The sequence below is a fragment of the Bacillus rossius genome, chromosome 1, assembly GCF_032445375.1.
Source record: "Bacillus rossius redtenbacheri isolate Brsri chromosome 1, Brsri_v3, whole genome shotgun sequence".
NCBI classification, from domain to species: Eukaryota; Metazoa; Arthropoda; class Insecta; order Phasmatodea; family Bacillidae; genus Bacillus; species Bacillus rossius.
This window is the reverse complement of record NC_086330.1, coordinates 219028446-219055149: the sequence shown is the minus strand read 5'-3', so window position 1 is coordinate 219055149 and position 26704 is coordinate 219028446. Positions and strand designations below refer to the sequence as shown.

Below are 26704 nucleotides of genomic sequence, written 5' to 3'. Positions count from 1 at the left end.
CCAGTATATACATTGGTTATGAAACAATAACCATTTCGTTACGCTTCTGGGTCTCTGATAACCGACTATTAAAGGAGAAAAAATTCTCAAGTACAAAGAGCTGAATCAATATTAGAAAACCATAGACTAATTTTATTAATAAAGCATGGAAATCCATCAAACATGACACTGTGAACATAATTCATTGTAATTCTAGCTTATTGAACTTCTGTATTACACCTAATTGTTAACTGGGAAGAAGCTTGTATTATTTACTAAAACTGAACTTATTATAACAGCTATTCCTTTCAACCGGATTTGAACTTAGAGCCGCACAGTAACTGACTACGCTATCAGAGGCCATCTGTGAACACAAATTTAGTCATTAATAGGTTTTAAAAAATTCATAGTAGTAAAAATATGAAGTGATACCTCAAGCCATCAAAATATCTAACTTTCCCTTTCTTCTAAATTCGTGTCTTGCGAGTTGTATGTAACCTCAACCTTGTTTTCTTTCATCTTTGTTTAACAATGACCCCTATCATTCTTTGAAAAAATAAAATTATATTCCAAGGAAATAGCTGAACAGTATGATGTAAGACAGAACAAAAACAATCCCGCCACGTCCAGTGATTCCTCCCCACAAGTGTGGTAGCTTACTGTACACCCTGTATCTTGAGAAGAAGGGGGGCGAGGCTTGACTCATCTTCACCTCACCCCGCGTGAACATGGCAAGGGTGGGTCTACAGCCGAAAGCATACCATGTGATGGACAACCAATAATTGCAAACAATGCCTCAATTGTACTCGTGCATCTCTGAATTTAATGCAGTGACCCTATAATTTTATTGGTGTACAGTGTTCAGAAAGGTCCAGCGCATGACGACATTAAGTAGCACATATATCCCCTGAATAGTTTGCTAAATATGGCAGCATGAAAAGCTGGTTTTTGGCTATTTTAAGAGGTACTAAAATATTGTTTTCTGTGTGCAATTCATTTTCAAAAAGACTATTTATTAGGTCATTTCTTCTAAATTTCTACATTTCTAAAATTGTCCATATTATTCTGTAAAAACGTGTGTTTCAAACAAACAGCACCACTGTTTACAGGCTAGGTAAGCGGGTGCCTTAAACGAATAAGTTTAATACCCAATACCGTACTTACTATTGGTGGGAAAGAAAGAAGGGCAAATGAATGATGTAATGGAAGTTAACCAATGATAAATAAATAAATGTTGGAACGAAGAAAAATATAGTAACATTGATAACAGTGAAGACAATAGCATTGTGAAAACAAATACAAATGATAATGTGAATTTTGGAGCTATAGTAGTGGTCATGGTACAAGAAGGAGTGAAGTAATAAGTGGAATGGAATATATTTTATTAAAGTGAATTATTAAGAACAAAATAAGTATTTACTTAGTTGGTAGTAAGAAATGTATTGAATATGTATAATTGTCATGAGAGAAGAGGAAGGATGTGTTTATTTACAACAAATTTCTGTAATATGTACTAGTAGAAAGAATGTGTGGTTGTGATTGTAGAAGTAACCAGGATGCTCTGTGTTTCACGACATGGAATGAATTAAATGAAAGAATGGATAATTTTTTTGGCATAAATTTAATATATACAAAATAAATATTGAAAGTAAATTGTTACTGCCATAAAATCAAGAAAGTTAAATTGTTTATTATGGCTTATACTTATTTGTGATTTGTAGTTGTTTTTATGTGCATTTTGTTGGCTGTGTTAGGTGAAAGGGGTGTTTGTGTTTCATTTGAGATGTTAAGTGAAATATTTTCTTTGGGTAGGTAGATCACAAAAAGATAATGTAAAAACAGCTCGTTTTCTTATAGGTTAGTTTTGCAATAAAAAAAGCAAAATTTTGGTGAGGATAAGTCCCTAATAAAAATGATATATGTTTACACAGAAATATGGTAGGGATATTGATGAAGTCATCAACAAGGCTATTCTGAAATAATTACAACATGCAAGTTCTTACAGTAGAAGAATGTATTTTAGACAGGGAAGATTCACACGCTTGTTTTGCACAAAATATTGTTGTTGAGAAAATTAAATTAAGAGTACACAATACATGTTTAGTATTGTGTTATATACTAAAATGAGTAAGGCTTAAGTATACCTATTTCATGAAACTTGAGGAGTTTATATTATTATAGAAAATAATTAAAATATACAATTTGGTATCGCAAAATATACTTATTAAACTGGGTGAGACTGTAACATAGAAGCCGATACCGTAAATATACAAACAGAATTGTTATGTACTAAAATAAGTACCTACGACTATAGTATACCTACTTTACTATACCTGGGACGTTAAATTCAATTTGAAAAATAATAATTATAAAATGTGGTATCACAAAAATATTGTAAACTGGGTGGGATTATAATATAAAATATGATACCACAGGAAATATACCTTCAGTAGTGTTCTATACTAAAATAGGTAGGGCTGTGGTATAAAATATGGTACCCGAAAGCTTATTAAAGAAACCTATTTTGGGCAAAACAAATGCGTGAATGCTCCCCGCCTAAAACTCTCCATATTTCCACGTTTGACTCGTAAGAATGTGGGGGGTGGTAATTATTTAAGCATCACCATGTTGTTGACATCATCGATATTGTTAGGGTATTGGGATCTAGACTACTCCTACTTAACCTAACTAAGCCTCCTTACTATTGAATATTATTTTTCAGGTAGTTAACACCTAACAAACCAATTTCAAAGCTTTTTTAATATAGTTAACTTAACAAACCAATTTCAAAGCTTTTTTAATATAGTTAACTTAACCAACCATTTTTTTCTACACAAGTTTAACGTATCTAACCTAACCACTCGTTAAAATGGTGAACTATTTTAGTATCAACATCCTCTAGTAGAATGATTTTAAGTATCAACACCTTTTAGTAGAATGATTTTAAGTATCAACACCTTTTAGTAGAATGATTTTAAGTATCAACACCCTCTAGTGGAATGATTCAAAAACATTCCAGAAAGTAAGGACTACCTATTTAAGTTTAATTATTCAGCAGAGGATTTCCATTAGAATTACCCCAAATAACTACCACCTACAGCACGATACATACAATTAGGGGCATTCCCTAGCAATATATCATGCACAATTTATAAGTTATACCGAATTTTATGGCCCTAAAAGCTTAAAAAAAAAAAAAAAAAAAAAAAAACAGCAAGTGAATTCGACCCGTTTTTTTTTTGTCGATTTTGCCCGTTATATACAAATCAAATTGAAAAGGTAATTCTGAAGGGTATTATATAATCACTAACCTGTTTTCTCCTTGATCTCGCACAAGACGCTGAACAAAGCCGGCTTCATTCGGTGACAGTTGAGGGTGTGCTTTCTGAAATGCAAAACCTAAAATTCAATCGAGGCATACGGAAGCAAATTTAACATTTAAATATATAGCTAATTTAACCCAAAAAAAAGTCACATGTGGTACGCATAAATTAGCTATTACCTCACAAAGATTTAAGTTCTGTCCTTACCTCGCTTGTGCTTCATCAAGTGATTGATCTGTTATGTTCATTATTTGTTGAAGGATCTCCCCTATATCTTGCTTTCGAGTTTCTTGATCCGGCGTCGTGGGAGCCCCGTGGTTTGGATCTACAGGTTGCATTCCATAAGGTTGAGACATCATTCCGACTTGAGAAGTGACAGGATGCATCATGCGACTCTGTTCGTCCATACTAGTTCTACTATAACGAAAAACAAACTCTTTCCACGCACAGATATAAAAAAATCCACACGTCCACTCAATGTCACTGTAGTTCGAATATTAAAAAAAAACACTATCTGCTCTTACGCATACACGACTTTAAGCCACTGAGCTCCCCGAGAGAAATATCGTCCCGAAACAACACGAATACGATTACATTAGGCAACAAATCAGTCATTCACTTGTAACTTCAGCGTTTTGAAAACATTTATAACATATGGCGTATAGTATAAAAGTTCCGAAAGGGAAGGGGGTAAGGTTTTGAGGTGGAGTACAGATTCAAAAGCTATGCCACTACACGTCCTAACGCCATAAAACCTTCAGACAAAGTACCATTTAAGGAAGTGAGGCTTTGAAAACCAGCCAATGGGGAGACGAGTTTCCGCGTCTGTTTTCCTCGTAAGCGCTGCCAATCACGAGGAGAGCTACCCCTCCCTGTTTACTTTTCCACGTGATACGCAAAGCAAAGCGCGCAATTTAACTACGTCATCTGTAAGACACAAGCACCTGCAGATGGGCTTCTTCTTTTTTTTTTTTTGCAAGTAGGTTTTCTGATAATAATATTCTTAAACAAAATAAATTTTAAAAACTAAAACTATTAATTTACATTCTTAAAAACTGTGTGTTTTTCTTCAACAGTATAAAAAGCAATCGTTTCACCATGTCTCTACGTGATGACTGAAGAGTAACCACAAATCCAAATGAGCGACAATTTTATTATTTTAGACGAAAACAAAATCTGTTAAAATTTAACTACTGAATACTTACTCTAAAAATTATTTTAATTCATATTTACGGTACTGGATTCATAACTATTAATACACAAATTTAAATCTACTAAATCACTAAATTGTATTTTTATGAATTACGATTATGACGTTGCATGACAACTGACAATGTCGTCATTAGTTATACTGTTTTTCTGGAGTTATGATACTAGGCTGAAGTTGGCTTTATTCCAGATTTATTTTCCTTCTCTTCATTTCCCCCACCCGAAGATGTGGGCGGAGCCAAGCGGTACAGCACTAAACATACAAAATACAACACGTTCTTGTGTACAGCACTACACATACAAAATGCAACACGGAAATAAAAGAAATTGTGCAATGGTACAGTACTGCACATACAAAATGCAACACTTTTTTGTACAGCACAACACATAAAATGTGCAACAAGTGCGTGACTACCCATACAAAATTCAACAAAAAGTACAACAATACACATACAAAATGCAACACGGAAATAAAAGAAATTGCGCAATGGTACAGTACTACACATACAAAATGCAACAATTTTTTGTACAGCACAACACATAAAATATGCAACAAGTGATTAACTACCCATATAAAATTCAACAAAAAGTACAACACTACACATACAAAATGCAACAAGAAAGGCAATGCGAAAACCTTTCAGAACATATAAAGTGCAACACTGCAATTGAGTTAACTCTATTGTAGTTGTAAAGAAATACATCCAAACCCAAACAAAATGCAACATTAAAGGAAAAACATGAATGTACAGCATAAACATCTCTGAAAAGTACCGTTATTAATAAAGGTTGCAACACTAGAGCTGTTGGGCTCTTCTTTTGTGCGCATGGTCTGCTAATTCAAAAAAATTATAAATATGTGGTTCCACCGTACAGCACGTACCAAAGGCATCTGAATCAAACAAATTACACCAATATGCAGTACTACAACATTCAAATATTTTTTTAACTTTAACTAAACGCTGTAAGGATAGAGCTGATATGTCATTCTTTTGTGCGTGTTGTGTGCTTCACCAAGAAATTTTAAAAAGCTTGGTCCTCACCGTACAGCTCTATCAAAATCGTCTAAACCAAAATGATAACACAACTTTGAGCCGGGAAACAATTTATTTAATTTATTTTTTCTGTTTTAAATCAAGGTTGCAACAATAGAGCTGTTAGGCTCTTCTATTGTGCGCATGGTCTGCTTATTCAAAAAAATATAAATATGTGGTTCCACCGTACAGCACGTACCAAAGGCATCTGAATCAAAACAATTACACCAATATGCAGTACTACAACATTCAAATATTTTTTTAACTTTAACTAAAGGCTGTAAGGATAGAGCTGATATGTCATTCTTTTGTGCATGTTGTGTGCTTCACCAAGAAATTACAAAATGCTTGGTACTCACCGTACAGCTCTATCAAAATCGTCTAAACCAAAATGATAACACAACTTTGAGCCGGGAAACAATTGGTTTATTTTTTTTCCGTTTTAAATCAAGGTTGCGACAATAGAACTGTTAGGCTCTTCTGTAGTGCGCATGGTCTGCTAATTAAAAAAAATTATAAATATGTGGTTCCACCGTACAGCACGTACCAAAGGCATCTGAATTCAAAAAATTACACCAATATGCAGTACTACAATATTCAAATATTGTTTTAACTTTAACAAAACGCTGTAAGGATAGAGCTGACATGTCATTCTTTTGTGCGTGTTGTGTGCTTCACCAAGAAAATACAAAATGCTTGAAACCCACAGTACAGCACGTACCAAAGACATCTGAATCAAACAAATTACAACAATATGCAGTACTACAACATTCAAATATTTTTTTTAACTTTAACTAAACGCTGTAAGGATAGAGCTGATATGTCATTCTTTTGTGCGTGTTGTGTGCTTCACCAAGATATTACAAAATGCTTAGTACTCACCGTACAGCTCTATCAAAATCGTCTAAACCAAAATGATAACACAACTTTGAGCCGGGAAACAATTGGTTTATTTTTTTTCCGTTTTAAATCAAGGTTGCGACAATAGAACTGTTAGGCTCTTCTGTAGTGCGCATGGTCTGCTAATTAAAAAAAATTATAAATATGTGGTTCCACCGTACAGCACGTACCAAAGGCATCTGAATTCAAAAAATTACACCAATATGCAGTACTACAACATTCAAATATTTTTTTAACTTTAACTAAAGGCTGTAAGGATAGAGCTGATATGTCATTCTTTTGTGCATGTTGTGTGCTTCACCAAGAAATTACAAAATGCTTGGTACTCACCGTACAGCACGTACCAAAGGCATCTGAATAGAAAAAAATTACACCAATATGCAGTACTAAAACAATCAAATATTTTTTTAACTTCAACTAAACGCTGTAAGGATAGAGCTGATATGTCATTCTTTTGTGCGTGTTGTGTGCTTCACCAAGATATTACAAAATGCTTGGTACTCACCGTACAGCTCTATCAAAATCGTCTAAACCAAAATGATAACACAACTTTGAGCCGGGAAACAATTGGTTTATTTTTTTTCCGTTTTAAATCAAGGTTGCGACAATAGAACTGTTAGGCTCTTCTGTAGTGCGCATGGTCTGCTAATTAAAAAAAATTATAAATATGTGGTTCCACCGTACAGCACGTACCAAAGGCATCTGAATTCAAAAAATTACACCAATATGCAGTACTACAATATTCAAATATTGTTTTAACTTTAACAAAACGCTGTAAGGATAGAGCTGACATGTCATTCTTTTGTGCGTGTTGTGTGCTTCACCAAGAAAATACAAAATGCTTGAAACCCACAGTACAGCACGTACCAAAGACATCTGAATCAAACAAATTACAACAATATGCAGTACTACAACATTCAAATATTTTTTTTAACTTTAACTAAACGCTGTAAGGATAGAGCTGATATGTCATTCTTTTGTGCGTGTTGTGTGCTTCACCAAGATATTACAAAATGCTTGGTACTCACCGTACAGCTCTATCAAAATCGTCTAAACCAAAATGATAACACAACTTTGAGCCGGGAAACAATTGGTTTATTTTTTTTCCGTTTTAAATCAAGGTTGCGACAATAGAACTGTTAGGCTCTTCTGTAGTGCGCATGGTCTGCTAATTAAAAAAAATTATAAATATGTGGTTCCACCGTACAGCACGTACCAAAGGCATCTGAATTCAAAAAATTACACCAATATGCAGTACTACAACATTCAAATATTTTTTTAACTTTAACTAAAGGCTGTAAGGATAGAGCTGATATGTCATTCTTTTGTGCATGTTGTGTGCTTCACCAAGAAATTACAAAATGCTTGGTACTCACCGTACAGCACGTACCAAAGGCATCTGAATAGAAAAAAATTACACCAATATGCAGTACTAAAACAATCAAATATTTTTTTAACTTCAACTAAACGCTGTAAGGATAGAGCTGATATGTCATTCTTTTGTGCGTGTTGTGTGCTTCACCAAGATATTACAAAATGCTTGGTACTCACCGTACAGCTCTATCAAAATCGTCTAAACCAAAATGATAACACAACTTTGAGCCGGGAAACAATTGGTTTATTTTTTTTCCGTTTTAAATCAAGGTTGCGACAATAGAACTGTTAGGCTCTTCTGTAGTGCGCATGGTCTGCTAATTAAAAAAAATTATAAATATGTGGTTCCGTACAGCACGTACCAAAGGCATCTGAATTCAAAAAATTACACCAATATGCAGTACTACAATATTCAAATATTGTTTTAACTTTAACAAAACGCTGTAAGGATAGAGCTGACATGTCATTCTTTTGTGCGTGTTGTGTGCTTCACCAAGAAAATACAAAATGCTTGAAACCCACAGTACAGCACGTACCAAAGACATCTGAATCAAACAAATTACAACAATATGCAGTACTACAACATTCAAATATTTTTTTTAACTTTAACTAAACGCTGTAAGGATAGAGCTGATATGTCATTCTTTTGTGCGTGTTGTGTGCATAACCAAAAAATTACAAAATGCTTGGTACTCATCGTACAGCACGTACCAAAGGCATCTGAATCAAAACAATTACACCAATATGCAGTACTACAACAATCAAAAATTTTTTTATCTTTAACTAAACGCTGTAAGGATAGAGCTTATATGTCATTCTTTTGTGCGTGTTGTGTGCTTCACCAAGAAATTACAAAATGCTTGGTACTCACCGTACAGCACGTACCAAAGGCATCTGAATCAAATAATATTACACCAATATGCAGTACTACAACATTGAAATATTTTTTTAAACTTTAACTAAACGCTGTAAGGATAGAGCTGATATGTCATTCTTTTATGCGTGTTGTGTGCTTCACCAATAAATTACAAAATGCTTCGTACTCACCGTACAGCACGTACCAAAGGCATCTGAATCAAAAAAATTACACCAATAAGTAGTACTACAACAATCAAGTATTTTTTTTAACTTTACCTAAACGCTGAGAGGATAGAGCTGATATGTCATTCTTTTGTGCTTATTGTATGCTTCTCCAAGAAATTACAAAATACTTGGAACCCACCGTACAGCACGTACCAAAGGCATCTGAATCAAAAAAAAATTACACCAATATGCAGTACTAAAAAAATCAAATATTTTTTTAACTTTAACTAAAAGCTGTAAGGATAGAGCTGATATGTTTAGTTAAAATTTAAAAAAATATTTCAATGTTGTAGTACCCTATATTGGTGTAATTTTTTTGATTCTGATGCCTTTGGTACGTGCTGTATGGTGAGTACCAAGCATTTTGTAATTTCTTGGTGAAGCACACAACACGCACAAAAGAATGACATATAAGCTCTATCCTTACAGCGTTTAGTTAAAGTTAAAAAAATATTTGATTGTTGTAGTACTGCATATTGGAGTAATTTTTTTGATACAGATGCTTTTGGTACGTGCTGTACGGTGAGTACCAAGCATTTTGTAATTTTATGGTGAAGCACACAACACGCACAAAAGAATGACATATCAGCTCTATCCTTACAGCGTTTAGTTAAAGATAAAATTAATGTTTGATTGTTTTAGTACTGCATATTGGTGTAATTTTTTGATTCAGATGCCTTTGGTACGTGCTGTACGGTGAGTACCAAGCATTTTGTAATTTCCTGGTAAAGCACACAACACGCACAAAAGAATGACATATCAGCTTTATCCTTACAGCCTTTAGTTAAAGTTAAAAAAATATTTGAATGTTGTAGTACTGCATATTGGTGTAATTTTTTTGATTCAGATGCCTTTGGTACGTGCTGTACGGTGGAACCACATAATTTTTTTTTTTGAATTAGCAGACCATGCGCACAACAGAAGAGCCTAACAGATCTATTGTTGCAACCTTGATTTAAAACGGAAAAAAAAAAATTATTTGTTTCCCGGCTCAAAGTTGTGTTATCATTTTGGTTTAGACGATTTTGATAGAGCTGTACGGTGAGTACCAAGCATTTTGTAATTTCTTGGTGAAGCACACAACACGCACAAAAGAATGACATATCAGCTCTATCCTTACAGCGTTTAGTTAAAGTTAAAAAAATATTTGAATATTGTAGTACTGCATATTGGTGTAATTTTTTTGATTCAGATGCCTTTGGTACGTGCTGTACGGTTAGTACCAAGCATTTTGTAATTTCTTGGTGAAGCACACAATACGCACAAAAGAATGACATGTCAGCTCTATCCTTACAGCGTTTAGTTAAAGTTAAAAAAATATTTTAATGTTGTAGTACTGCATTTTGGTGTAATTTTTTTGATACAGTTGCCTTTGGTACGTGCTCTACGGTGAGTACCAAGCATTTTGTAATTTCTTGGTGAAGCACACAACACGCACAAAAGAATGACATATCAGCTCTATCCTTACAGCGTTTAGTTAAAGTTAAAAAAATATTTGATTGTTGTAGTACTGCATATTGGTGTAATTTTTTTGATTCAGATGCCTTTGGTACGTGCTATACGGTGGAACCACATATTTATAATTTTTTTTAATTAGCAGACCATGCGCACTACAGAAGAGCCTAACAGCTCTATTTTCGCAACCTTGATTTAAAACGAAAAAAAAAAAAAAACCAATTGTTTCCCTGCTCAAAGTTGTGTTATCATTTTGGTTTAGACGATTTTGATAGAGCTGTACGGTGAGTACCAAGCATTTTTAAATATCTTGGTGAAGCACACAACACGCACAAAAGAATGACATATCATTTCTATCCTTACAGCGTTTAGTTAAAGTTAAAAAAATATTTGATTGTTAAAGTTCTACATATTGGTGTAATTATTTTGATTCAGATGCCTTTGGTACATGCTGTACGGTGAGTACCAAGCATTTTGTAATTTCTTGGTGAAGCACACAATACGCACAAAAGAATGACATGTCAGCTCTATCCTTACAGCGTGTAGTTAAAGTTAAAAAAATATTTTAATGTTGTAGTACTGCATTTTGGTGTAATTTTTTTGATACAGATGCCTTTGGTACGTGCTCTACGGTGAGTACCAAGCATTTTGTAATTTCTTGGTGAAGCACACAACACGCACAAAAGAATGACATATCAGCTCTATCCTTACAGCGTTTAGTTAAAGTTAAAAAAATATTTGATTGTTGTAGTACTGCATATTGGTGTAATTTTTTTGATTCAGATGCCTTTGGTACGTGCTGTACGGTGGAACCACATATTTATAATTTTTTTTAATTAGCAGACCATGCGCACTACAGAAGAGCCTAACAGCTCTATTTTCGCAACCTTGATTTAAAACGAAAAAAAAAAATAAAACCAATTGTTTCCCTGCTCAAAGTTGTGTTATCATTTTGGTTTAGACGATTTTGATAGAGCTGTACGGTGAGTACCAAGCATTTTTAAATATCTTGGTGAAGCACACAACACGCACAAAAGAATGACATATCATTTCTATCCTTACAGCGTTTAGTTAAAGTTAAAAAAATATTTGATTGTTGTAGTTCTACATATTGGTGTAATTATTTTGATTCAGATGCCTTTGGTACATGCTGTACGGTGAGTACCAAGCATTTTGTAATTTCTTGGTGAAGCACACAATACGCACAAAAGAATGACATGTCAGCTCTATCCTTACAGCGTTTAGTTAAAGTTAAAAAAATATTTTAATGTTGTAGTACTGCATTTTGGTGTAATTTTTTTGATACAGATGCCTTTGGTACGTGCTCTACGGTGAGTACCAAGCATTTTGTAATTTCTTGGTGAAGCACACAACACGCACAAAAGAATGACATATCAGCTCTATCCTTACAGCGTTTAGTTAAAGTTAAAAAAATATTTGATTGTTGTAGTACTGCATATTGGTGTAATTTTTTTGATTCAGATGCCTTTGGTACGTGCTGTACGGTGGAACCACATATTTATAATTTTTTTTAATTAGCAGACCATGCGCACTACAGAAGAGCCTAACAGCTCTATTTTTGCAACCTTGATTTAAAACGAAAAAAAAATAAAACCAATTGTTTCCCTGCTCAAAGTTGTGTTATCATTTTGGTTTAGACGATTTTGATAGAGCTGTACGGTGAGTACCAAGCATTTTGTAATATCTTGGTGAAGCACACAACACGCAAAAAAGAATGACATATCAGTTCTATCCTTACAGCGTTTAGTAAAAGTTTAAAAAATATTTGATTGTTGTAGTTCTACATATTGGTGTAATTATTTTGATTCAGATGCCTTTGGTACATGCTGTACGGTGAGTACCAAGCATTTTGTAATTTCTTGGTGAAGCACACGACACGCACAAAAGAATGACATATCAGCTCTATCCTTACAGCGTTTAGTTAAAGTTAAAAAAATATTTGATTGTTGTAGTACTGCATATTGGTGTAATTTTTTGATTCAGATGCCTTTCGTACGTGCTGTACGGTGAGTACCAAGCATTTTATATTTTTGGTGAAGCACACAACACGCACAAAAGAATGACATATCAGCTCTATCCTTACAGCTTTTAGTTAAAGTTAAAAAAATATTTGATTTTTGTAGTACTGCATATTGGTGTAATTTTTTTTGATTCAGATGCCTTTGGTACGTGCTGTACGGTGGGTTCCAAGCATTTTGTAATTTCTTGGTGAAGCATACAATAAGCACAAAAGAATGACATATCAGCTCTATCCTCTCAGCGTTTAGTTAAAATAAAAAAAAATACTTGATTGTTGTAGTACTGCATATTGGTGTAATTTTTTTGATTCAGATGCCTTTGGTACGTGCTGTACGGTGAGTACCAAGCATTTTGTAATTTATTGGTGAAGCACACAACACGCACAAAAGAATGACATATCAGCTCTATCCTTACAGCTTTTAGTTAAAGTTAAAAAAATATTTGATTGTTGTAGTACTGCATATTGGTGTAATTTTTTTGATTCAGATGCCTTTGGTACGTGCTGTACGGTGAGTACCAAGCATTTTGTAATTTATTGTTGAAGCACACAACACGCTCAAAAGAATGACATATCAGCTCTATCCTTACAGCCTTTAGTTAAAGTTAAAAAAATATTTGAATGTTGTAGTACTGCATATTGGTGTAATTTTTTTGATTCAGATGCCTTTGGTACGTGCTGTACGGTGGAACCACATATTTATAATTTTTTTGAATTAGCAGACCATGCGCACAAAAGAAGAGCCCAACAGCTCTATTGTTGCAACCTTTATTAATAACGGTACTTTACAGAGATGTTTATGCTGTACATTCATGTTTTTCCTTTAATGTTGCATTTTGTTTGGGTTTGGCTGTACTTCTTTACAACTACAATAGAGTTAACTCAATTGCAGTGTTGCACTTTATATGTTCTGAAAGGTTTTCGCATTTCCTTTCTTGTTGCCTTTTGTATGTGTAGTGTTGTACTTTTTGTTGAATTTTATATGGGTAGTCAATCACTTGTTGCACATTTTATGTGTTGTGCTGTACAAAAAAGTTTTGCATTTTATATGTTCTGAAAGGTATTAGCATTTCCTTTCTTGTTGCATTTTGTATGTGTAGTGTTGTACTCTTTGTTGAATTTTGTATGGGTAGTCACGCACTTGTTGCACATTTTATGTGTTGTGCTGTACAAAAAATTGTTGCATTTTGTATGTGTAGTACTGTACCATTGCGCAATTTCTTTTATTTCCGTGTTGCATTTTGTATGTGTATTGTTGTACTTTTTGTTGAATTTTGTATGGGTAGTCACGCTTTTGTTGCACATTTTATGTGTTGTACTGTACAATAAAGTGTTGCATTTTGTATGTGTAGTACTGTACCATTGCGCAATTTCTTTTATTTCCGTGTTGCATTTCGTATGTGTAGTGCTGTACACAAGAACATGTTGTATTTTGTATGTTCAGTGCTGTACCGCTTGGCTCCGCCCACATCTTCGGGTGGGGGAAATGAAGGGAAGGAAAATAAATCTAGAATAAAGCCAACTTCAGCCTAGTGTTATGACGCGCCTTTTTAAAAAAAAAACTTGAACTGATATTTTAAGTGTATTGCTTTATGTAAGTTGGTGACGAGTTATTTGTTATTTTATTGTGTATAATACCAAATACTTATGTAACTCAATACCGGAGATTGGAAGGAAATCATGGGAACCATTTCATTTAGTAATTCAAGTGAGAGTGGTTTGTAATTACGATTGAATGAGATTGGTTATGGTTATGAACATTGGTAAATATTTAAACAGTTAGAGTATATTTGTGTAAATGTATTTGAAGAAATAATTTTACGGCTCCAATGTTTTTGGATATATATCAATAAATGCATAATGAAAAATAATGCGAGATAATTTGGCCTGCTTTCGAATATGTGTTTTCGTGCAACATGTACCGTGATGTTAATCAGCTATGAAATCAAGCGGGATGTACTGATTATGGATCAGATACATGGCAAAACCTGGACAACTTGTGTTCACATATCACTGCTTCCATTAGGATAATGTAAAAGAGGTTAAGTTTGGGTTAAAAATAAATATAGGAAACCTTTGTGTTAGAATTTCTAAGTACATACGCTTTTAACCATAATAAATAAATAAATAATATTTTTCCTACTTATAAGTAATTATGTAATTTCCCTTGCCTTCAACAAAGTTCTACACAACTATTTTGCAATGTTGCACTAGTGTCCATGATTTCCATGTTTCTCCCTGCTAAACAGACCGAGTGTCCGTTACGAAGTCCTCCCCTTTCTCTCACCTACCCTCCGTTCCCCTGCCTTTTTGTAGTCTCCTCAGATCCTTTTCGTATATCACCCCCAGCATTCCTTCCTCCAGCCCATTTCAATCCCTCCCTGCCCTCCCAAGGAAAGCGTGCTTCCCTCTTTAAGTAATTATTGAACATCGCTGCTATTTAAAACGGAAAGAATAAATCTTGTATAACATGGTTTTCACACGCTACACAAAACCATAAATTTACTCCAAAGGGATGGTTTTGTCATTTCTACTAGTTTGTGAAAAAAGTAAACTTTTCTATTTTAAATTACAAAAACTGTACTTTTATGCTGCCACCACCATTCATTGTTTACCCGAGATAAATAGGATTAAAGGTTTTCCATTCACTAGAGATGTTTCGGAATTAACCCTGAAAGGAAGGTTGGTAAATATGTAGAGTAGCGGTGTTTGCGAAAAAAAAATTTTAAAAATCCGAAAATACTTTTATTATATGCTCTTTCACTTCCTCTTTTCATTAAACCTGACGGAGATAAGAAATTCTAAATACTTCAGGAGGTATCGCCGTTTTTATTTTGCAATACAAGACCTGTGCTATCATTCGGCCGCCGCAATTTTTTTATTTTGTTGTGTGTTCGTGAATGCCTAATTAATTAAAATGCTCGATTAGGTCAGGTCAGTTACATTATAAATACTTTCAAACTAAGCGGACATTAAAAATAATATGAATTAATTTTAATGGTTGTTTAATTTTAAAGTATTTATAATGTAACTGACCTGACCTAACAAACCGGGACAGTAGGAACTCACGTATTTTTTTTTTTTACTTATTACTTTCGCAACAATATGGAAATAACAAATAAAACATTAAATTTTAAAACGTTTAAACTCACCTAAGTTAGAGGCGGGTAAACAATGGTGAACGCCGCAAGAAAAAAAAATTGTACTCGTAAACAAGAAACAATGGTAAATGCACAGGTATTGTGATGAAAATTAAAAAATTTGATATCTACTAAAGTAATTATTTGGAATTTCTTATCTCCGCCAGGTTTAATGAAAAGAGGAAGTTAAAGAGCATAGAATAAAAGTATTTTCAAAATTTTTAAATTTTTTTTAACAAATATCACCCACTTATGAAAATTAAAAAATTCTATATCTCCTAAAGTATTTGGAATTTCTGATCGCCGGGTTTAATGAAAAGAGGAAGTGAAAGAGCATATAATAAAAGTATTTTCAGATTTTTAACATTTTTTTCGCAAATACCGCTACTCTACATATTTACCGAAGGTTTCTTATTTCCTCCTGGTTTGTGAAAAAATAACAGTTTACAGCTTACATTTCAATACCTATATATTCACGTAATCCCCGACATTCATTGTTTACCCGTGTGAGTTTTTAAAAAATTTATTGAGTACTTTAGTCAATGTAAGTGGTGTTGGAATAATGAATTTTGTTTGAATAATAACTGACGTCGTACCGACCATGGCCTTTAAGCCCGTGCTCCGCACCGCCAGTACCGTATCCCGTTTTCGGAGCGCGCCCCTTGCCCAGCCGGATTGAGTCAGGCGAGCTTCCCGGGCGTGACCCCAATAGACAACAAACCTTATTAAAAGTCACCGCGGCCACTGGCCTTAATTAAAATGTCCGTGACTAGGATCGTGTCAGATTAGAAGGAATCCAACTATTACAGCTCACAGTGAGACAATATGTTGATAAATATAGTCGCCAACTTGATGTCACATTTTAAATAATTAAATACACTAAAACTATTGTTAAGCCTTAAGCACCCAATTACCAGGTGCTACATTTTAATTGGGCACCTGGAACATGTTTTCACTGGTAATATAGTAAATTAAATTAATATATGTTTTTTGACGCCGACTCACAAAGAAGAGAAAGTTTCTCTTCCTTGCGAGGCGGCCATGTCCGGCAGTCTCGAACCACTCCGCGCCGGGAACAGACGTGTGTCCGTGGGCAGCATCCAAGTTTCTTTCATTTTTATCAATTTTTATTCTATACTAAATCTTTAAATTTAAACCTCATTAATTCATAGCTGCCCACGTCGACTCGGCGCGTATTTTACGGAACCGGGCCTATCCCGACCGTTTTCATAGTGATACCGTGCGGCAGATCGTACTCACGTAAGTGTTTCGCCTAATTTAGGAACCCGCTCATAGAGCCCCCCCTGCACCCGTTAATGTTCGGCGCTGGCCGTCTCCAGCGAGCATCGACCCGCGTCCCGCGAGACTGCCGCGGTAACCATCAGTGTCGCATAGTGGTATGTTTTTCTGTGTTAGTGTTGGTGAGAATTTTTGTAGCGAGAATGAACCGCGGAGCGGACTTGTAGAGTGTACCGTGTACCCACATGGACCCCCGGTGGAACTCACAAATTAAACGTATTCTCGCCAACTCGTGTACATTAACTTTCCGTAATTCCCCGTCCTCCACACGTCCGAGCGGCCTTCACAGTCAAGCGTAGAACCATTCAGGTTACATTCAAGCCGTGTACCTGGCGGGGCACGCGGGGGCAGAGTACCCACGACCCCACACCAACGGCCTAGCAGCCCGCTAGCCTGGCGCCCCTCCGGACAACCAGAGCATCGCGACGCCCGTAGCGCCCGTCAGGTACCCCCCGGACCTTTCACATAGGTCGGGTGACGGCATAACTTTAATGCTTATATTTCATGTTTGTTATTTTATTGGAATAAGTCATTGTATTACAAAATGTTTATTTTGTTTGATTGCATTTAAAATACATACTATTTTGAGTCACGTTGAAACGAACAAGTCTAATGGGTGCCAAAAATTTGAATTCAATTGTTATTGTACAATATAATTGTTAACGAAATTCATTTTCTGTGAGAAGTATATGTGTTTGATAAGGCTGGTGTTTCATGTATCCAAGTTTATCCCTGGATTCTGAAGACTTGATTCTGATGGCATGATCCTGTTGGCTTGAGCCTGTGGGACATGATGCTTGCTGCTTTTAATTTAGTACATCGAAAGATCCTGATGGCATAATCCTGTTGGTTTGAACTTGTGGCACATGCTTGCTGTTTTAGTTTAGTGCATCAGAAGATCCTGTACATATATTAAATCGAGAAATAAGATTTTAAAAAAACTTTTTTTTACTTGACAATGTCTAATAAATCGATGAACGCTGGCTGCACGCACGAAATTGTCCCACTACGGATGTCCCACTAGGGATGTGCCCTGCATGCGTGGCATATCTCTGGTATGTTGCGGACGGTACATAGAACTCGAACGGCACGTGGCGGCGTACTGGTTCGAGGTTATTGTTGTGCACCGTGCCACGGGAGTATATTCGCAAGGAAATGGCATTCTTACAAGTACGTATTATTTTAATTACTAGTGTAAATCAGTATATTTAAACAGTGTTGTATGAGTATTGTTTTAGCTGTGTAACTAAATATTTATTGCTGGTATGATACTTTTCACGCTTTAGTTTGAAATTGGTAATTATTTGTCATGAGTTATTATTTGATCAACTAAATCACACACCGTATTATAGTTATGAGCCCACGAGCGTGTAAATATTTTGAGTCCAACAGAGAATATGCTAGTTAAAAGAAATTCAAACAAATATAGTGCGTGGAATATTATTAATTTAGACCATCTGAATCGATTATTCTCAAAATGGACTCGTGGTCATGTGGCTAGCGTGGATGACTTCCAATCCAAAGGTTATCAGTTTGAATCTCTGCAACTGCGAATTTTTTTTGTACTTGTAAAAATAAATACGTCGCACGCAACATTTCAAAAGTAATAAATATATTTGAATTAATGAATGCAAATAAAAAAAAATTATTAATTAAATTGTAGATTTCATTTCACTCCTTTGTATCCATACAAAATAGTGATAATTCAATAAAATTGATTCAATTTTATTCATAAAAGTATGCAGAGGTAGATTTTATCATACAAAAGATAGAAAAATTTAAAAAAAAATTCTTCCTCAAAGAATATAATATTTTTAATGCCTAAATGGTTTGGTTGCAAAAACCTATTACGGCTCAGTCTCAGGCCGAATATGATATTTCCTTTACTTCTGGATCAATAATTTCATCAATGTTTTGTTATGACGTCACGTTAAACTATCATCCGTAAACCAACTTTACAGACAACCAATTTTTTTTTTACTTACAATCATTATTCATTATTATATGACAGTATTTTTTTTATGTACAGGGTCTTCTGACATACTGAATTAAAACAGCAAGCATTATGTACCACAGGATCAAGCCATCATAATCAAGCCTTCAGGATCCAGGGATAAACTTCAATATCCGAAATGGAAGAATTAGTGTATTTTTAATTCTCATAGTTGGCTACAGTTATGGTAAACAAAGAGATACACAATCACTGGTAAAAAATGAATGGTGGTGGCAGTGTAAAAACACAGGTACCTATTGTAATGTAAGCTTTAAACTGTTATATTTCACGAAACAGTAGGAATTAAGAAACCATGTTTTCAAGGTTTTCTCTAGTACTTAAAAAACAACAATTTTTGCATTTTTATTTACTTTTCGTTCCATAAAGTCGCGACATCCAATCTGGTATAGTAATGTAAGCTATTATCTATTGTAAGAATTATGAAACCATCCCTTCAGGGTAAATTTAGGGACGTGTGTAGCGTGTGAAAATCATGTTTTCCAATTTTTTTATCTTTCCATTCTAAAAAGCTGCAACATCCGATAATTACCCCTCTATACATTCACCTCTATGCCCTGTGGAGCTTCTACCCATGATCTCTTTGCCGTGTATACCCACCTCTGTGCACCCTAGTTCCCAGCTGCTCCCAGCCACCCTCCTACATCACCTTGACATCGTGCGGGCCTGCGGCTCCTGTTAAGTCAGATATGCCACCGCCCAAACACCACCCACCCTCCATTCAAACCTCCCGCCTACCTGTGCGTACGTATGCGTGTGTGTTAGGCCGGCAAGAGGGCGCTGTCGAGTCAGTGCGCCGCACCCCTAAAACATAATTAAATGTAATTGTGCAATTTGTTTTAATGTTTCCCAAGTGCAACGTGACGGCAGATCGGCCGGGAGGGTGTTTATGTACTTTTAATTACAATAATGTATTAAAATATAATAGCGTTTCCGGACATTCCCGAGGAAAGCCGAAGCCAGACAATATTTAAATGTAATTCTTAATAATTGTAATTTGTAGTATTCTTTTTCATTATTCAGAAAATGTCACGTAATTTTTAAATCATCCTTGTCATGTTACTTTAGTTTCCCGTGGCACAAATTCACAAATATCTTTAACGGCAATTGTTTCGGCGAGAGGACGCCATGTTAGTCGAGCCGAGCCATGAGCTCAGCCCAGTCTTCCGCCATCAACGACCGAGAGCAGATGCTTCAGCACTCCGGGGACCTCACCGCTTGTTTTCACCGCTAAGTAATTCTGTTTAACTTTAATCTTTTCCAAATTGTTTTCTTTTAGTCCTCGGAGCTCCTCTCGGTCGGAGGACTGTTTAATTAATTATCTTACGACCAGTAACAGTCTTTTTTCTATGTAATACGTAATTCGGGATGTGACCACGTAGCGGGTCATTACACCTAAACCGATTTGTGCCGCGGGCGTATTATACAGTTTTAATCGTGTATGAGTTGAGTTAGTCGAATAAAGCAGGTGTGTAAATCTAACGTATTATTTTATTATTTTAAATCTGTATGACCACGTGGAGTGTGACGGCGTGTGGGACGCCTAAGAGCCCACTGCGTAGAGAATAGCGTGCCTGACGCTGAGAGTGGGCAGGAATTAGTGCTAGGTGTTTTCAAGGGGGTAAAATCACGCCTCACATGGGCAACGTCACGCCCGAGTTAGGAGTCTCACCGGGTCCACGTGCCTCACCATGTGGTGGCACCCACTAACTTATCACCTTAAAGCCGTCCAAGCAACCCCCGGCCACAACAACCTTATATAGTCTGACTAAGCATTCCTCCCCTATAATGCTTACCACCTCAACTTCTCAATCATTTCTGTTGGACTATGCTTTTTCTCCCTCTTGCTCTTCCCATTTCCTCCACACACACATCCTCCACCTCGGTGCTTTATGCTGCACCTTCTCCAGCTCCCTTAACTCAGTCACTAGGTAGGCGTCCTAGATCACAGCCTAACCAACATGGAGTAGCCTTCTCCCTTACCTACCTCCCTGCTCCCTGAAGGGTCCTACCAAATAGCCCTAGCACCCTCCTCCCCTTACTGTCTACCTGCTGAACGTGTTTTTTCTATACAAAGTTATTATGCATTCACCCCTAGGTACTTATACTTATGCCTTCTTTATCTCTTGCCCCTTCTAGCTATACACTTCTCTCATTACCTTCCTCTTTCTCGTGAATCTAATCACCTTCATCTTTCCAACATTCAGCAACATCCCTTTCTCCTGTGTCCATCGTTCCAGTTTGGTTATGTCACCTTGCAGATTTACCCCTTTCCCACCATCTCATATACTATGCAATCATCCACAACACTACTGATGTCACTTCCCTCTTTTCAGACCTTTCCCCCCCACCCTCACCTACTATCTTCTATCTCTCAGAAAGTCTCCCACCCAACTTACCACCCTCTCATCTTCTACCAGCATCAGTTCCTTCTCTATTTGCCTCTTGTGCTGTACCATTACGCCAAGCTGCTGGATATTGCCTAATGATGTTTCAAGTTTAGCTATAATAGCTACAATTTCAGTGAGTACTCAATTTTTACTTAAGGTTTTATTACTGTTCGGGAATTAGTAGCCAAAAGAAGAAGAAATATGCAAATTAAAATGCAATTTTTTTTCTTATTGGGGCCTATTCCATGAAGGTGCAATTAATTGTACAAGGTCTGGCAGATATTAAGGACAGATGCTCATCAAAACAGAGGTAAACCAAAGTTTTATGATGTGTTTTTTTATATCCTTACCATCTACCTAATCACTGTGTAAAACTGCATTGCAATACTGTAAGTAATTGAGCAGAAATTACAGTTTGGATTGTTAGGTTAGTTTTAACAATTCAGTCATGTTTATCGGGTTACTATTGGTATAAAATTATTGGCAATATTACTTGTAATGCAAATATAGTAACGTAAATGTGTGTTGTACTTTAATATCGTAGTCGAGACTATTTTCCATGAGAGATATCCCTGATCCTGTTGTTGCCATCCTACTGTTTTCTTGATACTAGCTGCAACTGAGCTTGTAGTTCCCTAGAGATCCTTAGGAAAATAGCATAACCGAGACTGTTTTAAAAAACACTGGGACTTTTGTTAGTATGTTAGGGCTGGCATATGAACAATATTCACTTGAAATGGTAAATCAATTTAAGGTGGAAACAATCTTGGCCCCAGTCATAATGTACTGACACTAAAGTTACAGTCCAGGTTACTCTATATTCCTAAGGATCTCTGGAGAACTACAGGATGGCAGCAACAACAGGGTCAGGGATATCTCAAGTAGAAAACAGTATCGGCTACGATATTAAGACACTAGGGTCATTTCATGTCAAATCACCTAGAGCCATGTGCTCTAAGGTTACAGATTTTGTTCAACTTTTTTTATGCATACATATCTATAACATGAGTAACTGTGAATTATTTTAGAATTTTTAAATTAAAACTGGAAGAATGAGAAATTTTTGAAACTTTCAGTTTTTGAGTGAAAAATGTTCTCCAACGATCTTCACCAGTACATTACTATAAAACCCACAATTTTCATGCTATCTAGCTCATTTAATTTGCAAATAAAAGCTAATATTCCATACTTTGTAGATGTGGACAGAGAAGTAACAAATTCCATCACAAAAATTTTACACTGAGCATGGAATACAATTTTAATCTATTTTGCACCTTTGCTCGCTCAATACCATAACTCAACAACCACAATGAGCACTAGCTTCAAAATTTATTTTACATACACATTAGCATTAGGTAACTATATTTGAAAAATGAAAAGGGTGTTTTTTGTGGTTTTTAAATTATTAAATTACTGAGGTATGTAATAATGCCCTAATCCAAAGTAATTGTCACATAAAAAAAATTAAAAATAATTGGATTTAAATTGGGTTTACCAAATAATATGCTAAATACAAATCTCGCTTTTTTTGGCAAAGAAACTTACCAAAGTAACTTCGTACTGGGTCCAGATAATGTTACTTGTGTTTATAGATTATATGCACATTACTTAGTGTTTATAGATTATATGCACATCTCACTACTCTGTCATATTGTATGCCAATTCTTCAATAATTTTCTGTTCATTGGGTTGTAGTGCATATGTCCTGCCTGATGATGATGATGCATAAGGCACCCAGCAGCAGTCATCCTTAAATGGCCAGTGAAATGTTGACGAATGACCGCAAGGATGCATGAACTGAAATTTAGCATCTCTTTCAACATCTGACACTTCAAGTATTTTACCTACCCACCACTTTTGTTCATATTTAACCGCAAAATATTTCTCTGGAAGAATATTCATCACTTCTGCATGTTTTTGTACACCAACTACTGCTGTAAAAGATTTTTCAGAAACAGAAACTCGTTTAACAATCAAAGTTTTTTCATCAGTAGGTTTGAAGTAATGATTTTCTCTAGTGCCTGTAATGGATGTTGCATTTATATATCGTTCAATAAGAAATTTCTACTTATACTCTATTTCAACCACAGATGTGTAAAAAAAACTTCAATTCCTTTTATATTTTCTTTAGCAAATTTGAATAAATCCTCAGAGTTTAAAATTTGTCTGTCAACAGTTCTCTGAAGACTGGCTCTTGTAGCCAGTCGTTTGATTGTACCACCCACTCCATCACATGCATTTTTGCCATGGCTGGTGGCAAAGAAGCTCCACTCAGCAGATAGGCCATGGTCTTCTTGATGGAAACATAAGTTAGTAAAATTTTTATAGTTTTTGTATTGTGCAGCACTACCATCACTGAAGTAAAATACATGACTCAAATGTGGTAGTTCTCTTCGTAAGTACTGTAATAATGACTTTTGGAAAGTGAAAAATGCTGTGGTGTCATGCTTAAGGCAGTCACTTATGAAGCAGAATGATTTTGACTTCAAGACATCATCACTATCAGTATAATAAACAACAAATGGATGTAAGGTAACTTGAATGTTTTGCCAATGGAAATCTTGTGCATCATCTTGCAAAATACAGGTGTAATTTTCTGCAAAGTCAGCTATAATGAGGCAAGAGTTTCTATCTAATTAAATTTTTATTTGCTTTAGGTACCGACTTTGCGACTTGGCTGTGAAATGATGTTTAGTCAAAACCACCAATTTATCTATTAGCAGATCAACAAAATCATCAGCAGACTTTGTCAGTGTTTCAAGTGATTCACGTTCAGTGTGAATCCATTGTTTGAAAACAATAATGTCTTTTGTTTCAAAAATTTCTAATTGCATAAGGTACTCACAAAGTACTGACACGTTTGGACAATTAGGACATGTGTGAAGCATGCATTCTTCTGAATGAAGGTCAAATACCAATTTATGCAGGAGCTCTTGATATGGTATGTTCAAACGAATACTCTGCATCATTAATTTCACATTTTGGTGATAGGTAAACACGCACACTGAATGAATACTACGACTGCTTACAGTTACAAATTCTTGTGGACGCAATTCACAAAACTTAGTAAAACCTATTTTATCATTAGTCTTTTGTTCTTTAAAAGACAAATAAACATCTTTTAAATTATGCAAAATTAGCCTTTTTGTTTTCAATTCTCTTTTTCCGTGTTCACTTGGTACAGACACGCAGTCTTTTGTTTTGGAAGAAACTCTACTTATCTCATTGTCATAGTAGAAATCTTTCACCTTCTTTACTAACTTTTCACTTAGATGATGACCTTTCCTTTTGTCTATACTACCTAAACTCCATAATTCTCTAGAACTCTAGCCTTTTTTACCATATATTCAGTTGTGTCAAAAAAAATGAGCAGTTTGTTAAATACTCCAAGATTGCGGGACAAGTGTCAGTATTTGAAGTTTTTCAATAATTTCACTTGTTTTAAATTTTTCTCTTAATCTATCCATGAGGCAACTACAATCACTACACTGTATGCTTGAACCACTGGCAGTGTTTACAGATTCTTCAATGGGAAAAGCTTTACTGGCTATTTCTGTAAAACTAACTGATAAAAGCTAGCCTTACTTTTCAAGTATGCACTTCTTTCCTCCTGCTTCCTTTTAGTAACTTTTACTGGAGAAGAACCAAATAGTTATAACTTTCATTCAGTTTTTCCAGGACCTGAGAAGGGGTATCTGGTTCATAGTCACTGTCTGAAACACTGTTATCACCGTTGCTAGTCGCAGACACTACTAATTTTTTACAGGTTATACAAAGTTTGGTGCCTGGTAAAAGTTTCACCGTGGTCTGATATTTTTTTGAAAATGAAACCGAAACACCCTTGAGACCGTTTCTAACAATTTTTTTTTGTGTTTTTTAAATGGGTCACAACAAATTCTCTAGCGATCTTCAAATGTTGTAATAATGTACACCTATTTTGGTAACATATGTTTTCAATATTGTGACAGTTAGTTCTTAACCTTAAAAGTTCCTGTTCTCTTTCACCAAATTCAGAAAAGCACATAAAACAATTTTGTTTACACTCTGTGTGAGGTGAGCAGTCTTCTTGGAGATGCAGGCCAACTGAGCACTTGTTCATTATTTTAAACTACTGTGCGCAGCAACTAGAAAACTGTGAAATACTCCGTGAAGACTGAAATTCTTAACTTCTGGACATACAACCTATTCACATTAGAAGCCAGTGAGAGACTAGCTAGTATTGGGCAAGAAGGCAGCAGTTTACTTATCAGCACAGTTATCATATGTTTTCTGCTTAGCCAGCAGGAGAGAGCCAGCACAGCTAGAGATAAAAGTGAAGGATCACTGGGTGACTCAAATGTATCAAAACACATCATTCCCTCTCACATATTGCTGAATTGTGATGTAGTAGCAGCTCATTCACAAATAAATGCTAGACCAACATTACAATATGTTTGAAAAAAAATTTTTTATAGAATAAACCAGCTTTTACTGATTTGCATATGAGATTGGAGTCACAAAGGTGATTAAAAAATACTTTATAATAGTGCATTAGCTAGTTAAATAAACAGAATAAAAGCTTAATACATTTTATGCATGGAAAAGTATTAAAGGTGTGAAATGTGCATCAACATAATGAAATTTAAAGTCTAAGGATAGCTTGTTAAAAATAAAAAATAATATAATAAATTGCTTGTATTTAATATTGTAAATTAAATTATATTTTCCTGATAAACATAGTACATTACAAGATTAGGGAAGTTTTAACTCTTAAAATTTGGGCCATATGTATTTTAAAGCAACACAATAGTGTTTCATATACTGTATTACCTTGGTAAGATACATTAAAAAAACATTATTTAAAAACCACAAAAAACACCCTTTTCATTTTTAAAATATAGTTACCTAATGCTAATGTGTATGTAAAAATAAATTTTGAAGCTAGTGCTCATTGTGGTTGTTGATTTATGGTATTGAGCGAGCAAAGGTGCAAAATAGCTTAAAATTGTATTCCATGCTCAGTGTAAAATTTTTGTGATGGAATTTGTTACTTCTCTATTCACATCTACAAATTATGGAATATTAGCTTCTATTTGCAAATTAAATGAGCTAGATAGCATGACAATTGTGGGTTTTATAGTAATTTAAGTGTACTGGTGAAGATCGTCCGAGAACATTATTCAGTCAAAAACTGTGACGTCGTCCGGGCCTGCGGCCCCTTTGAGCCCGATACGACACCGCCCAACCACCATCCCTATTCAAACCTCCCGCTCGTGCGTGCGTGTGTGCGTGTGTGTCTAGCCCGGCAAGAGGGCGCTTAGAAGCAGTGCGGCGACCCCTAAAATTGCTACGTTTAATATTATTTGTAAACCTTTTGTTTGTTTTTATTCATCTTTGCCCCAGTGTTGTGCAGTTTACTTGTGTTTCTTTAATTTAAATATGTTACTTGAAATAACCACAGACGTTGCCCGGGCGGACCCGAACAGGCAC

The 26704-nt window shown here is 35.3% G+C and overlaps 1 protein-coding gene across 6 annotated transcripts in view; it reads right to left on the bottom strand.

The window, feature by feature from the left end:
- Nucleotides 1–4321, bottom strand: part of LOC134527297 (homeobox protein extradenticle) — a 700568-nt gene extending 696247 nt beyond the window's left edge. For 2 of the 6 annotated variants that reach the window (XM_063359847.1, XM_063359849.1), the window contains exons 1-2: nucleotides 3510–4320; nucleotides 3291–3364 (exon numbers count right to left, since the gene is read on the bottom strand). In XM_063359847.1, the coding sequence (XP_063215917.1) occupies nucleotides 3291–3364; nucleotides 3510–3709 (274 nt within the window). In that variant the 5' untranslated portion in view covers nucleotides 3710–4320. Of the gene's footprint in view, nucleotides 1–3290; nucleotides 3365–3509 lie in introns of all 6 variants that reach the window. The other 4 variants (XM_063359852.1, XM_063359853.1, XM_063359850.1 and 1 more) reach the window with 3 other exon arrangements.
- Nucleotides 4322–26704: the final 22383 nt, after the last annotated feature.